We start from the raw sequence: 16,489 nt of genomic DNA on the forward strand, positions 1-16,489 counted from the left end.
ACCTTTTTTTGTAGAATTTGTATTGTGAAAAAGCATAAGCGAAATTGTATAGGGATGAGGAGCCGGTATTGTTGATAAAAAAATATTTGAGAAATTTATTTACAAATTAATTGCTATAATTTTATGGCCAAAAACAAAATTAATTTATTTGAAAAAATTTGTATTGTGAAAAAGTGAGAGCGACATTGTATAGGGATGAGGGGTCAGTAGTACTGATAAAAAAATATTTGAAAAATGTTTTTACAAATAAATCGCTATAATTTGATGGCCAAAAAAAAATTAATTAATTTCGAAGAATTTGTATTGTGAAATAACCTAAGTGAAATTGTATAGGGATAAGCGGCCGGTACTGCTGATAAAAAAATATTTGAGAAATTTATTTACAAATTAATGGTGTTAAATTGATGGCCAAAAAAAAAATTAATTTATTTTTAATAATCTGTATTGTGAAAAAGTGAGAGCGGCATTGTAAAGGGATAAGGGGTCAAGACTGCTGATAAAATCATATTTGATAATGTTTTACAAATCAATTGCTATAATTTGATGGCCAAAAAAAAAAATTTATTTATTTCTAAGAATCTGTATTATAAAAAAGTGAGAGCCACATTGTGTAGGGATTAAGGGCCGGTTCTGCTGATAAAAAAATATTTGAGAAATTTATTAACAAATTAATGTTTTTAAATTTATGGCCGAAAAAAAAAAATTATTTATTTTTAATAATCTGTACTGTGAAAAAGTGAGAGCGACATTGTATAGGGATGAAGGGCCGGTTCTGCTGATAAAAAAATATTTGAGAAATTTATTAACAAATTAATTGCTATAATTTAGTGGCTAAAAAAAAAAATTAATTAATTTGGAAGAATTTGTATTGTGAAAAAGTGTGAGTGAATATTGTACAACGATATTGGCTCGTTTCTGGTGATGAATTATCTCTAAAAAATACATGATGGGAAAATATTGGTAAAAATCGTTCGAATAGAGCAATATTACAATTTGGTTAAATTGAAATCGTTAATATTCATCTATAAATCGTTTTTTATTATTAATAATTTTTAGTTTTTTGACATGCTTATTTGCTTGTAGCTAGAAATCATCTAACTGCTGCTTAGTTTTATTCTTTTACTTACTAAATTTTTTACCGAGCACTTTTTGAGATACTAAAATTGCGTTTTGATAAGAATTACAGCGATTTGTTCGAATCGTGATTATTATTAATTTTGTAAGTTTTGATGATTTCTATTCGAACTTACGAATGCGTCTTACGCCAGGAGCATTGGCTTTTTAATGATTAAAAATTATTTAAATGTTGCTTAGTTTTACTATCTTACTTACAAAATTTTTTACTGTACACCTTTTAGGAAACTAAAAGGTCGTTTCGATAAGAATCACAACCCCGCTTAAAAAATTCGTTAGATTCTTATAGTTGTATACATAAGGCCTTATACTTAACTATGGCACTTCTCATAGAACTTAATTATTCCTAAGAAATCTCTATGATAATATATGAGAATCTATTGAATTCCATGAGTTTTTCTATACAGGGCACGATTCGTCTGAAATGTGGTTGTAAATAATTTTGTAAGTCAGGGATGATTTCCATTCGAACATAAGAATGCGTCTTATGCTAGGAGCATTGACGTTTTAATAATTAGAAACTATTTAACGGTTGCTTAGATTTATTATTTTATTTATAAAATTGTTAATTGAACACCTTTTAGGAAACTAAAAGTGCATTTTCATAAGAATCTTCAAGATTCGTCTGAAATGCCGTTCTTAACATTTTTCTAACTTCAAAGCACTAATAATTTGATGGCTTTGCAGAATTTCATTTTTTGCTATTTTTTAGGCAATTACTATAGAATCTAGGTGAAAACGACATGTTTGAAAAGAGCCTGGTTTTTAATGAATTTCTGCTTGTAGTTATATGTCTACATAATGTACAATATTGGCCATAAATTCACGACGGGTGGCGTTCAAATCGGTAAAATAAACTAAAGATAAATAAACATTTAGAAAAATTAAATTTAAATAGATAAAAAAGTAGATAATATAAAAATTTTATAAAAAAAACAAACAGTAAAAAAATACTTAGGTAATAATTTAAATGGATAAAAAAATATATCGGTAATAAAAATAACAGAAAAATGAAAACTACTCTAAAAAAAAAAAATTAGCCAATTAAAACTGAGGATAAAAAAATAGCGCGCATTTTTAAAATCGGCTAACAAAAAATTGGTATAATTATAAATATTGATATATGAAAAAAACAATAAAAAAAATACATAATAAAAAAAAACATATGGTAAACAAAAAAACGGATAATTTAATTTAAGAAAAAAAAAAATTTACAAATAAAAAAAAAGATAAATATACATTAATCTATTCGATTAAGCTAATAATTATAAAAAATTGCAAAAACAAAAATTTATAATTATATAAATTGATAAAAAAAATTCTGTATAATTAAAAATATAGATGAAAAAAAAAAAAAAATAATCAATTTCCTGAGTAAAAATAATTGCGGATAAATATAAATAAGAATTAATATAATATAGATAAATAAATAAAAGAATAAATATATAATTGTAAAAAAAACACACCAATTTTTAAACATTTGGATGAATATAATTATCTATATTTAAACATATAGATAAATAAACAATTGCACAAAAGATTTGATTTCAAAATAAATATACTTGTTATCGGAAGGACACAGATTCCAAGCCCAGCAGATTAATTTTATAAATATTTATTTTGAAATCAAATCTATTTAAATTTAATTTTCTAAATGTTTATTTATCTTTAGTTTATTTTACCGATTTGAACGCCACCCATCGTGAATTTATGGCAAATATTGTAAGTCATGTCATATTTTTATATAAACAGTGATGACATCACTTTTACAATACGTAAATTCCGACTTCTGTAATTTAAATTGAGTAAATTCTTATATATAAATATTTTGGCAATCACTATCTTTGTCAAAGAAGGGAAATTAAAAATTTGTAGATGTCACTGTTCTACCATTCCCTCTAAGTCGATAGAATAGTTTGTCATATGTATATCTACTTCTCACCACTAGATGGTGCTCGCTACTGTCGGTAAGGACCCTTTTTATCGACGAAAAACCCTCCAACATCTTCTTAATTGTAAAGCGTTGACAACGCTCAAGTAGGGGTATTTGTCCGGTACGACTTCTGGCGTCAGTAAGTCGGCGTCATAATAAAAAGGTCTAAGTACATGAGGTTTTTGGGTTCTCACGTATTGGGTCGACCGTTATGCGATCTACACTACTGATGTTCACTCTGTTAATTATTATATATAAAAAAAACAGGACTGAAGGTCTATTCGGAACGCATCGTTTTGTGTTGCCGCCTGTGTCTCACTGTTTCTGACTATGTCGCCATAGTTCTTGAGAAAAATAGTTTTCTCATGTACTTTTTCTTCTCAAAAGAGAAAAAAATATATATACAAAAAAAAATTCTTTTATATTTTTACGACTTGTAAAGATACGAGTTGAACGTATCAGCCGTGACACGGTTAATTTTGCGAACATATTTACTTGGCGAAACGCTTTCAAAATATTTAAGTTTTAATTAATGGCAAGTTTTTCTGTCAAATTACATTCAGATGACGGCAGTAAATTTGCATCAATTTGCACGCAAGTATTATCCAGCCGAAGCTTACCAGAAACTTGTCGTTTAGTTAGCCGTGGATATTTCGTACTTAATAAGATTTAGTTTAGTAAGTATGCTTTGCTTCTACTATGCTAAATCTTAATTTAATTTACTTAGGACTTAATTCAGCCAAGCATGGCCAATACCTGGAATACTCAGCTTATTAGTTGACGTCTGCCGTAACTGCCGTACCAAACAGTCACTCCAGATTGAAATTGACAGTAATTTGACAGTTGAAATTACCGAAATTTGCTGCCCGAATCTGCCGACAAATTGATCGCAAAAATTAAAAAAGAAAAAAAATTAGCGGCTAATTTTTTTTTTAATTTAGAGGTTACTTTTTTGGCTACAAAAAATCCCTAGAAAAAGTTCCTATGAAGTTTTTGTCAAATGTCTGTCAACTTCGGGCTATTCCGTTTTTGACGAGAATTTGCATACAACTGCTATGCAATTTGATGTAAATTTACTACCCGAATTCGAATGCAAATTCATTTTAAAAGTCGTATACGAATTATCGTCAAAAACGAAAAAGCCCGAATTTGACAGACATTTGACAAAAATTTCATAGGAACTTTTATTAGGGTTTCTTTCTAGTAAAAAAAAGTAACCTCTAAATTAGAAAAAAATGAACTGCCTAATTTTTTTTTTTCAAGTTTTGCCAACAAATTGTCGGCCAATTCAGGCAGCACAATTTGATAATTTCACTTTTATAATATTATTGTCAGTTTAAATCTAAAGCGGCTTTTAGTGTACTTTCGTACATCTAACAACATTGTGGCACTACCTGTCAATCCCTTATTGGCGAAATTTGAAAATCAGGTTTTTAATCAATGGAAATAAATAATTATTTTTCAAGTCAATTTTTTATCGGAGATTTAATATCATTATACAAAAAAAAATATATCAGGAGACACGGTAGTGTCTCACGCCAAGTACACGTTCAATCACATGCATATGTGTGAAGTGTCATGGCGCGAGCCTACCGTGTATCTATACCGTAAACATGGTGGTTTTTAGCTCTCATTTTTAAAGACTTTTTTAAAATAATAAATTTTCAGAAAATTCCTTCTCTATTCGAAAGATAATTGATTGCTCGTCTTAAAATTATAAAACTTTATTCATTTTAGTTATGAGAACTAATTTAAAGAATGAAATTAGGCCAGCATATACTATAGCACCCCCAATTTAGACACTTTTATAAATTTTTTCATGCGTTAGAGGCACTGCCAGAGAATAAAAAGTCATAAGAAAAGCCACGATTGAGTAAAACATTGAAATTTTTTTATAGCAATGATTCATTATTGCGCCACCAGCGGTGCTTCGGTCTGTATTTTTTGCTATAGTTTCATACGGAAATTTTTTATGAGCATAAATAAATACGTTCCACAATCATAAATAAATCCGTTTTGATATTTAAGATGAATTTTTTTTATTTGAAGTCAGTGTTCATTATTATAATTTCAATCAATTTTCCTCGATTTTGCATAAATACTACAGAAAAAACTATACATCTTACTTTAGTTTTACTTGAAATTGTTGTGAGTTGCATGCGAATTGTCATAAGTAGAAGAAAAAACTTGACAACTATTTCAATCAAACTAATGTCAATTTTTTACCAATTAGCTTAAATAAAATTGAATTGAAGAACTCCGTATAGCTATTTTAGATTGAAATTGACAGTAATTTGACATTGAAATTACTGAAAATTTGCTGCACTAATTTGCCGCCAATTTAACAGCAAAAGTTAAAAAGAAAAATTTACGGTTAATTTTTGCTCAATTTCGAGGTAAAACTTTTTGCTACACATAAAAGTCAGTAATGTTCATTCTTACCATTTAAGAAGGTAATCAAATTTATACTTAAAAATGTCTACAACTTGAATATAAAAAAATAGTTTACAATTTTTCAAGTGAAATTAACAATAAATTGGAAAAAAAATTTACCTGGAAATTGACGAAAAATTTTTCTAGTAAGCTTTCGAAATGAATTTGCATTTTAGTTCGGGTAGTAAATTTACGTCAAATTGTATAGCAAGTTGTATATAAATTGTCCTCGAAAACAGAATTGTCCGAAGTGGACGGACATTTGATGAAATTTCCCAGGAAACTTTTGCTAAACAAACTGTGGTATTAGGGTGTCTATTTAAAATATTTAAACTTCTTGATATTGCAGTTATATTCGCTAGGATGTACCAAAATGAGCTCTACTTACTTAGCCGTACAATAATATTTATTCGTACAATAATATTAATCGAGTAATATTATAAAAAATCAATGCTAATTGTAAGGATATTCCCTAATCGTACAGTTTACTTAGCAAAATTTAAGTTTCCTTGAAATTTTCGTCAAATGTCCGTCAACTTCGGGCTCTTCCGTTATTGACGAGAATTTGCATAAAACTTGCGATACAATTTGACGTAAACTTACTACCCGAATTCGAATCTAAATTTATTTTAAAAGTCGTATACAAAATACCGTCAAAAACGGAAAAGCCCGAAGTTATCAGACATTTGACGAACATTTCATGGGAACTTTTATTAGTGTTTTTTTCTAGTATTGAAAAAGTGACCTCTAAATTAAGGAAAAATCAACCGTTAATTTTTTTTCCAAGTTTTGATATTAAATTGTCGGCCAATTCAGACAGCAAACTTCGATAATTTTAATTATCAAATTACTATCAATTTCAAGCTAAGGTGGCTTTTAGGGTTATTTCGTACATCTAACATTGTGGCGCTACCTGTCAATACCTTATTAGCAAAATTTGAAAATCGGGTTTTTAACGAATGGAAACATATAATTATTTTTAATCGGAAGATTTATTATCGTTATACAAAAGAAAAAAAATATTATTTTTATTGAAGACTTGCTCAGGTTGCGGCAGTCGATTATCGTCAACTTTCTAGGAATGTTGGTAACAACTTGTAGTCAATAATAACGTCAAAATTTTGAATTTCGTTCTGTTGTATATAAAGTTATATCCGCTAAACAGTACCAAAATCGGGCAACTTAGTGCTATATATATATGTATGTATAGATATAAATGTAGATCAGTTGAAGTATTTTTACGTAGTAATTGCTTCAAAAGTACGTATAATTATCTCTAATTAAGTAATTATTATTGACTAACAATTAATGATGCATCAGATAATTTAAAAAATTTTTAATATATAATCCGTGATTAACTTTCTTATGTTCTATCTAGCTACCCGTAATGTCTATATTTAAAAACTAACTCTTTAATAAGGGATCTACAGTGTATATATATAATATATATAATATATATATAATACTACATGTACTCAAGCAAAATTAATTTCTAATAAAATCAAATATGTTTTTTTTTACTCTTTTGTAAGAACACCAAGTACATTGAAATTTTGTTATACAATTTATTTTTCAATTTTATGAAAATGTTTGTTATGATTTTGCATCATACTAGGTACTTGGTATTTTTTCGATTTGACTTTTTTTTTTGTAAAAAATAATTTTTTTTTACTTTTAAAAAATTTTAAACGTGTACTTGGCGCGACTTTATACAGAGAATCTGTTTTTGGTAGGATAATGATAATATGTACATGTTTAGAATGAAAAAATAAATTCCAATTATAATGTAGTCAAAACCGTCTTAATTTGTTCATAAATAGTTAGCCATTTCAAAACTAAATTATTATTAAATTGATAATAACAATAATTATTATTATGTAGATTATAATTTAAAAGATAATAATAATATTAAAATTAAAAAATAAATACAAATATATATTTGTGAAAAAAATTTTGCTTTATTAAAATATAATAATAATAATAATAATAATAATAATACTAATTATAATAATAATAAAAAAAAAATATCAATAAAAAATTTGTTTTTTTATTTAAATCTTATAAAATGTAATACACACACACACACACACACACACACACACACACACACACACACACACACACACACACACACACACACACACACACACACACTACTCATAATAATAAAAATAATAATAATAATAATGATGACGATAATTTAAAGTTTATAATTAAAATAATTTTTACAATGGGTATGTATATATATATATATATATATATACTTTAAAAAATAAAATTAAAAAAAAATGCATAGTAATAACAATAATTTTAATAATAATAATAATAATAATAATAATAATAATAATAATAATAATAATAATAATAATAATCGTGATCACAATAATCAGTCGAATTCAGCTTCCATATTCAGTCTATCGAAGTCATAAGCGTCCCTATTTAACTGGGTCAGCAGCACCCGACAGTTTCGCTCCAGTTGTTGGAATTGGAGCTGCCAGTAATCTATTGCCTGGCTTTGCTCCACGAACACATCAGCATCGTGGTCCTGCAGCATTCGTAAGCGTCTAACTTCAGTTTCTAGCAACTGTTGACGCTCCTGACGTCGCTGAAGCTCCACTTGTTGCTCCTGAATCTGAAGCTGCTGCTGCTGCTGCTGCTGAACTTGTTGGAGCCTTTCGATCTCCATCGAGTGCTGCTGACGTATATATTGCAACGCCAGCATTGATTCAGCTTCAGCTAAATGAAAAAAGAAAAAAAAACAAACAAATAAGATAAGTAATTTTTCAAATAATAATGATAATAATAATAATACCATCGATGTCGACTCAGATTCACTGGCTGAAATCTCCGGTGATGGTGGTTTGCGGGTATGCCAGAGGGGCTTACCCCCTTAAATCAATGAAGCTGCTGGCTGTTGTCGGCACTGCTGCTGCTGCTCGGCTTCTTCCAGCAGTTCATCGATGTCAAGCTGATCATTCAGTACATCATCGATTATTGTGTCCATTGACTCATCCACATCGTACCACTCGGTTGACTCCATCAGCGCGTTGACCAGCGATGGAGGTGATACAGCTGTTGGTGAGCCCAACATCGCTTGATTTTTGAAAAAATCTATAGCGCGCTCTTCAATCAGCGTGTAATTCGAGGCTGATGGTTCCTCTGCCGCATCATGGGTTAACTTGAACCACCAATGATTATCAGTCCAAGTTAACCGGGTCGGAGTTTCACCTTCAATGGTGAAGACGTGGTCCCACAACCATTTACACTTGATGGATGTATCCTCATTCTGCAGACACATCCTGACCTCACGATCCACTTCCTCAAAAATAAGGAAGTGTAAGTGGCTGCTGATCCACTCATCAGGGATGTAGCATGAAGTGATGATGTTGCCCATTTTTGTATTCTATAAAATTTTAATCAAAATTAGAAACGAGAGCAAGGTAAAAATAATAAGATTTTTAAAAAATAATTCTGATGAGATTACTTACATTTTTTTTTTTCCTAAAGAATGAAATGAAAACCAAAAGATGTAGTATTCACAGCTCCACACTAATAACACACACTACACTTTGAATAATTCAAAACGAAATTTGAATAAAACTTTTTTAGTTAAAAATTTTACTTAATTACACACTACACTTTTAATTAATTTGAAGAAAAATTAAAAACTGTAAAATGCAAAGTTTCACTTAGTACACACTACACTTTTAAGTGTTGAGTAGAAGATATGTTATATTATTAAAATGCAGCCATTTATATACAAGAAATCCCTACTTAACTACTATAAAGACAACCCATAATTATCCTGTAATGATCAATAGCTGTGACGTTTTGGTAAAAAAGTTGACAAAAACCTTATCACTATTTCCACTACCATCAAAATAAATTTTGAGCTCCACCCAAAAAATTTTTTCTATAAAATGTATATCTTATGAAAACAATGCTTAAATAAATTTATATACATATGTCTTAATGATTTTTTTATTTAAATTTTAATAAAATTATCATTAAAACTTTTCCATATAAAGAAATACAAATTATTAAGCTTTTAAATAAACTATATCAAGGGATCTCAAAACTGATTATTTGCATACTAAAGTTTGATGCATGAAAAATTTGTTAAATTCATTAATTTTTAATCTAATTTAAATATTTTTCTCATATACAACAATCATTTATGATTTAATTGAATAATATGTTGAATATAATATTTAATGGTTATTTGTAGAGAAGATAATTAGTGAAAATTCGTTTATTTTTTTAACATTGTTATCAATACAATCAGTTGTAAGTTTTTTAATTCTATCATAAAATAGAGTAGCATTTTTAGTGGATTATTAAGTTTCAACTAAAAATAAATTGTCACTATACGTTAGAGTTTATGTAAGATAAGGGTCTTATTTGTATAGAGGCCATAAAATTCCTCACTTTCGTTTCCAATACAAATAACTCATTAGAGGTTTAAATTATATTTGAACGATTTCTTATCTGTACTTATTAGTATGTCACGATTGCAGATCGTGTTGGACGTAAGTACGATATTCGTATAAAATGTAGTGAATAAAAGGGTACTTACATTGATCAAGGACCGATCCTATGACCTGGGCTTACGTGACCAAATGCTCAGTTTATTCTATTTTATATTTAATTTGCGCCCACACAATATTGTTGAAGACAATATTAATAAAACCCAAAACGATTTCCAATTCATTATGTGATTGATCTAATTTCACAATCAAACGTTGAGCGGTAAACGTAAGATTGTGTACCCCCTACTGTGAACTATCGGTCTGAGCGGCTAAACAGGTAGAAAAATAAGGGATAAAGGAAGGTGGGTCGCCGAAAAGCCTCGTGAAGCTAGTATCTCATTGTTAAAGTAAAATTGTCTGATAAATAATGTTTTTCGAATGTTTTATGTTAACGAGTATTTATTTATTAAGGACTCAATATTCTCAAAATACAAAAGGGTTACAAATGGCAATACTTAGAATAGTAAATATAAAAGTAAATGTTTCATGCATATGGGTTACGAATATTTTGGAGTATATGTAAAAAAATAATAAAATACCAAACAATGGTTACAATATCTAAAACTTACCCTAAACAGGTTTTGGTGAGGTGTCAGGACTGTCAGCAGTTACACAGGACACTTATTCACGACGCGTTCTCGCGGTCAATTATTGTGATTCTAATTTATCGAATTATTTATTTATTTGGTCTACCTTGTTGTATAAGCTTCAATGTTTATGCGTTTTTAAATCTCTGTAGGTTAAATTAAAATGAAGGTCTTCGCGCTTCTCGCGGTAAAGTAATTTCAATGTATTCAAATTCTTCGCGTCTTCGCGGTAATATAAAATATAAATTTGTAAAATCTTCGCGTATTTTCGCGGTAAAAGTATTTGTAAATATTATTCAAGTTCTTCACTTTTTCGCGGCAAAATATTATTCAAAATCTTCGCATTTATCGCGGTAAAATATTCTCTGATTTTTCACGTTACTCGTGGTATATTTCAATATAAAAATAATAAAAATGAAATTAAATGGATTAAAATAAGATGAAGATGATCAACGCTACCGGTGCTTCCGATTGATACTAGTTCACGACTTACAACGATCAAGGTCCGTTTCGTACACCCAGCCACCGTTAACCGAATGCTCAATCGAGATATCAATCCTCTAGCCACGAACACCGTTAAGTGTCCGGAGTTCGGTTAGATTCAGAGTTTGATTCCCAAAAGAACTAATGTGCTAAAGTCCATGGTCTTTTTATATGATCCTCACATATGAAAAATGGTGGTAACCAGTTTCTCATATGAGAGGACTCGGACTCGCCCGAAAGTTCTCGGCCCATGCACACGTGTGATCTCTGGGAAACAGGTGTTGACTATTAAGTAGGCTGATGACCTGGCGCCACTCTGTCACCGAGCATGCCCGTGTAGGAAACCATAAATTTGGAGGTTTCCATTAGTTTTCTCTAATTTTCAAGAATTACATACAGGTGCGCATGAGTTGAGTGGTCTATAGTTTTAAGATAAAAAATAAAAGAAGACTACTGCTTCTATGCTTAGATTAGTTAAGGCCATTCTCCGTGGGTGCCCCCCACTTTTTTCCAAAAAATGTGGCGCCGCCTGGTGGCCGGCAGCCACACTAAAAAAAGTACTAGAGCTGAAAAACTTTATAATTAAATTAAAATTATTTAGAATAAGCAGATGCAAAAAATCTAAATTTTATAATAAATAAAAAAATTAAGATTATTTTTTAAAATCATTAGTTAGTTTAAGAAAAATTTAAAACCTGAGATTGGCAAATAATATTTTCATTGACCTTAAACTGTCAATATCATATTTATTTTATATGAGTAATTAAAAAATAATTATAATATTTATCCAAAAAAGGCCAACGTACAAGTAATTTTAAAGACACGTAGAATATTAAAAAAATTACTTACAGTAATTATGAATACCCAGTTGAGCGTAGTTTCTTTAATAAATTTCTTAAATTTCTAAAATTTTCTACAATTCATTTCTTTCAGAATTCGTAACCCTGGAGAGAATGAATTCGCCTAACATATATATATATATATATATATATATATATATATATATATATATATATATATATATATATATATATATATATATATATATACATATATACATTAACGTATGATTACATATGAGGTACATATAATTATTTATAATTATGTATGTGTATAACATTATCATATCAACATTTATATATAAAATGTAAAAATCAAAATTGTAGATTTTTTTTTTACTTAAACTCTTTAATCTATGATTATGAAATCATTGAAAAACTTGTATGTACTTATATTCAAGAAACGATCAAATATTGATTTTATTCACTTTCGTTGAGACTTATTTGACTGAACTTGTATGAAGATATTTCCGTTATTCAACAAATATTATTTGGCGAAAGTAAATAATTTACATTTGTGATTGTCTCTTGAATCAGTACATGATTTTTTTAGTAATCATAGATAAAAAAATAACTGAAAAACATCGGAATTTTGAAAAATTTTCACAAGATAGTTTATAGGCGATGAAATAGTTTAAAAAAAAGTCATATGGTATTTTGTGACAAGTCTCATAGTTTCGCCAAAATAGTCAAAAATATTTCAATTCTTTGTACTTTAAACTTTAACTTGAGAATACTTATGAACAGGTCGATTTATCAAAAAATGATAAGGGCCTTTTTTTATAGCACGTCGAATTTCTATACAAAATGTATATAAATCTGTTCGACCTATCGATCTGCTCATAAGTTATAACTCTTGAAAAAATAATTTTCTGATCGATTTTAAGGGCTTGACACTGAAATAAAAATAACTAGAAAACAATGCGGAGTTTCGAAAAATTTTATGCGTCATACATTGTCAGGAATAAATTTACTGATTAAAAAAGGGGTATGACTTTTTGTGATAAGTCAGCTAGTTTCGCTGGAAAAGTAAAAAGACCTCAAAATTTACTATGAATTTGTCTTCAAGCTTAAATTACTTTCTCGAAGTCAAGTTAGAGTAATTTTCGAAATCTTTTTACTTTTTCGGCGAAACTATCGGACTTACCATAAAATGTCATAGAGTCTTTTTTGTAGATAATTTTATTTTCTACAAATTGTCTTATATAAATTTTTTCGAAATTCCATTTTGCTTTTTAGTTATTTCCATTTTAATGCCAAGATCCTAAAAAAATAGTGTTCTGATTGATTTTAAAGGATTGGCATTAAAATGGAAAGAACTAAAAAACACGACGGAATTTTGAAAAAATTTATTTGAGACAATTTGTAGAAAATAAAATTGTCTACAAAAATGATTCCATGACATTTTATGATAAGTCCGATAGTTTCGTTGGAAAAGTAAAAAGATTTCGAAAATTACTCTAACTTGACTTCGAGGTTCCATAACTTTTGAACAAATGGATTGATCGAAAAATGATAAGAGAATTTCTTTGTAGAGCGTTAAATTTCCTGCAAAAATGTTTGCTGGGCTCATTCGTACTATGAGCTATTGCCGAGGTAAAAAATTCCAAACAGTAAGGTTTCATTAAAAGAAAATTTTTATTTAGTAATTATAAAATGTATAATGAGTTTTGCTTCCAGAAGGGGCATTATTATTATTATCATTGTTGTTATTATTATTATTATTTTTTTCCAGCATTACGAGAGTCATACTCTCGCAATGCTTGAAAAATTGCGTTTTTAATTTTTTTTTTGCTGGCCAGCATTGGTGCCTCTTTTACTCTTGAAACCTATAAAAAAAAAATTTTTTTATTAATTTTTGTTAAGGTATGTATCGGTAAGCAATATCCTAGTTAGCAAAATGACGTCTTAATGAGTTCTGAATGATTTCCTATTTATGATTTGGACGTCTCAACAGCATCTTAAAGAAGTCTTTGAGAAGTTCTCAAGATTTTGTACGAGCCACCTAGCGAACTCAGTAAGACGTCTTTAAAAAGAGTTCTTTTTTCTGATTTCGCAAATAAGACTTCAGTATTAATTTAACATGACGTCTTAAAGAGTTCCTAATTTTGACTTCATAAAGAAGTTAAAAAAAAAGTGAGTTCTAAAAAATGACACCTTTAAGAAATCATTATAAGACTTCTTAAGGACGACTTAAAAAAAATGTTGTAAAGCAGTCATTCTGACTTGAATGCTGTCTGGGTAATCTTATAAAAACAACAAAGAAAACATTTTGAAACGTTAAATTTCTGATTTCAAGATTTTTTGACTAATCTAGTATTAATCTAAGGTAAGTACTCTATTTATTAATTTCCATGTTGTTTCTATAAGTGTATACGACCGATTGTTACTAAGCTATCTATTTTTGTTACCCTATCAAAAAGATCTAATAGAATCCGATCAAAAGTTCCAAAAACCGCATAGAAACCGATAGAATTGTATTAGTTTCTACGCAGTTTTTGACACGTTTGAGTGGATTCCAAGAGAACTATTGCATAGGATAGCAGTAAATCAACTTGACGTCCAACTAAAGCTTACCTTTGCCACCACCACCTTTGCCACGACCACCTTTGCCACCATCTCCACCGCCACCACCTCCACCGCCACCACCTCCATCGCCACCACCTCCACTGTCACCAAATCTTTCGTTTTTTTGGACATGTTGACCAGTGTGGCTGTCCTGGCTAGGTTGGTCACCTTGGGCAACATGTCCACTTTCTTCTCCAACGTGACCTCCATCCTGACCCTGGTCTTTCCCGTCATCCTGCTTGGTTTCATGCTGCAGAAATTTTTTCTGCAGATCAAGCAGGATCTTCTGCTGGCGGTTATAAGCCTCTAGAAAAATAAATATAAATTTTATACAAGCAACTTTCGGACTTGATAAGATATTTTTTCATCTGCAATTAACGTTGCTTACCTTTCAAATTTTCAAAATCCTTTCTCAGATCTGAAATTGTAAGATTTCAAGCAAATTAGATTTTTATAGTGATTTCGCGCGTGCCTCTGTGTGTGTGTGTGTGTGTGTGTGTGTGTGATGAAAAGCGAAAAAAAATTAAGTACTATCCCTTATTAAGAGAAACGATTGAAAACAATTAGAAAAAAAGAGTTTTAAATACTTTTTACTTATGAATTTTTAGAAGAGTCTGAATCACCCTTCTTATGGGTATTTAACATCGCTAATCATTTTGTATCGTTTCTTTTAATCAGGGACTCATCACAACATTACTTTGATCATCAATAGTATGGGACTCCATCACTTGAATAAGCTCCTCTTCCTCGACGGAATATTTCTGCATTTTGAGCCTAAAAAATATAGATGAACATTACTACTAATTTTAATATATATATATATATATATATATATATATATATATATATATATATATATATATATATATATAACATATATATATATATATATATTAGGGTGTGCCATTTTTAGGTGACTTTTCTTTTCAACAAAAAAACAGGCTGAAAACTCGCAGGAGGGTAAAAAAAGAACCCTGTTAAAAGTGGAGCTCTTAATATTAATATTTAGAGGTGCCTATTTCTAATTTTCCATTTCCTATTTAAATAACATGGAAAAATAAAAAATATTTTATTTTTTTTTATTTTTCTAGCTTGGCATTCGCACCTCATATAAATAAGTCCATAGCATAATCTTATAGAAAATTTAACGCTCTACAAAAAAGGTCTCTTATCATTTTTTGATAAATCCATCCATTGAAAAGTTATTAGAGCTGGAATCCAAATCTATAATGAATTTCCAGACCTTTTTACTTTTCTAGCAAAACTATCAGACTTATCAAAAAATGTCATGGAATCTTTTTTATAGACAATTTTATATCCTACAGATTATTTTCAATTTTCATTTTAATGTTAAATTCTCAGAATAGATTAGAAGACTATTATTTTTACGACCTTGGCTTTAAAATGAAAATAACTAGAAAACAATGCGGAATTTCCAAAAACTTCATTAAAAATAATTTGAAGGAATATAACGGTGAGCCCTGGCTACTTCGTGTCCAGTAGCCACGAACCACAGTTAAATAATTTCCCGGCTAAATAATTAATTATTAATAATAAATATAAATTTTAATTACGATGTTGCTGGATCTGAACGCGGGAAATAAATCTCAGAGATGGGTCGACTCGCTTTGACCGGACACGCGGCTGACATTAACTTACTCTAAAGACACTGGTGATGAAAAATAATTACCTTGAGACTTAATTTAATTATTATATACAAATAATTTTATTTAACCAAATCCCAAGATATGTACAAAATTTCCCCTTTACTTATAATTAATAAAAGTCCAGTGACAACAAATTAAATATATATAGACGTAATTATTTAATGGACACGGGGTAATAAATTAAATAATTGTTTAGAGTAAAGTATTACGTTGAAGGGAGAGAGTATAAAATAATAATTTTATCATAAATCTTATCTGGTTTGTTGTATTCGACGTACCGACGGAACTGGACGCCGCTGCATCATAGACCTCCTCT

General features: G+C 29.2%; 1 protein-coding gene across 1 annotated transcript; it reads right to left on the minus strand.

Moving 5' to 3' along the window:
* Nucleotides 1–13,899: 13,899 nt before the first annotated feature.
* On the minus strand, nucleotides 13,900–15,273 carry LOC128668858 (protein no-on-transient A-like). Its single transcript, XM_053742664.1, has 4 exons — nucleotides 15,204–15,273; nucleotides 14,895–14,924; nucleotides 14,516–14,812; nucleotides 13,900–13,985 (listed from the first exon to the last, which is right to left on the minus strand). The coding sequence occupies exons 1-4, from the start codon at nucleotides 15,271–15,273 to the stop codon at nucleotides 13,900–13,902; spliced, it is 483 nt and encodes a 160-aa protein (XP_053598639.1).
* Between the last annotated feature and the right edge of the window lie 1,216 nt (nucleotides 15,274–16,489).

Source organism: Microplitis demolitor, chromosome 10 (assembly GCF_026212275.2).
Source record: "Microplitis demolitor isolate Queensland-Clemson2020A chromosome 10, iyMicDemo2.1a, whole genome shotgun sequence".
In the NCBI taxonomy this organism is placed as follows: Eukaryota; Metazoa; Arthropoda; class Insecta; order Hymenoptera; family Braconidae; genus Microplitis; species Microplitis demolitor.

Coding starts and splice junctions, on each gene's coding strand:
- LOC128668858 (XM_053742664.1), bottom strand. CDS start 15,273: ATGCAGAAATATTCCGTCGAGGAAGAGGAGCTTATTCAAGTGATGGAG. Junction 14,925..15,203: donor CCATACTATTGATGATCAAA/GTAATGTTGTGA, acceptor TTACAATTTCAG/ATCTGAGAAAGGATTTTGAA. Junction 14,813..14,894: donor GGATTTTGAAAATTTGAAAG/GTAAGCAACGTT, acceptor TTATTTTTCTAG/AGGCTTATAACCGCCAGCAG.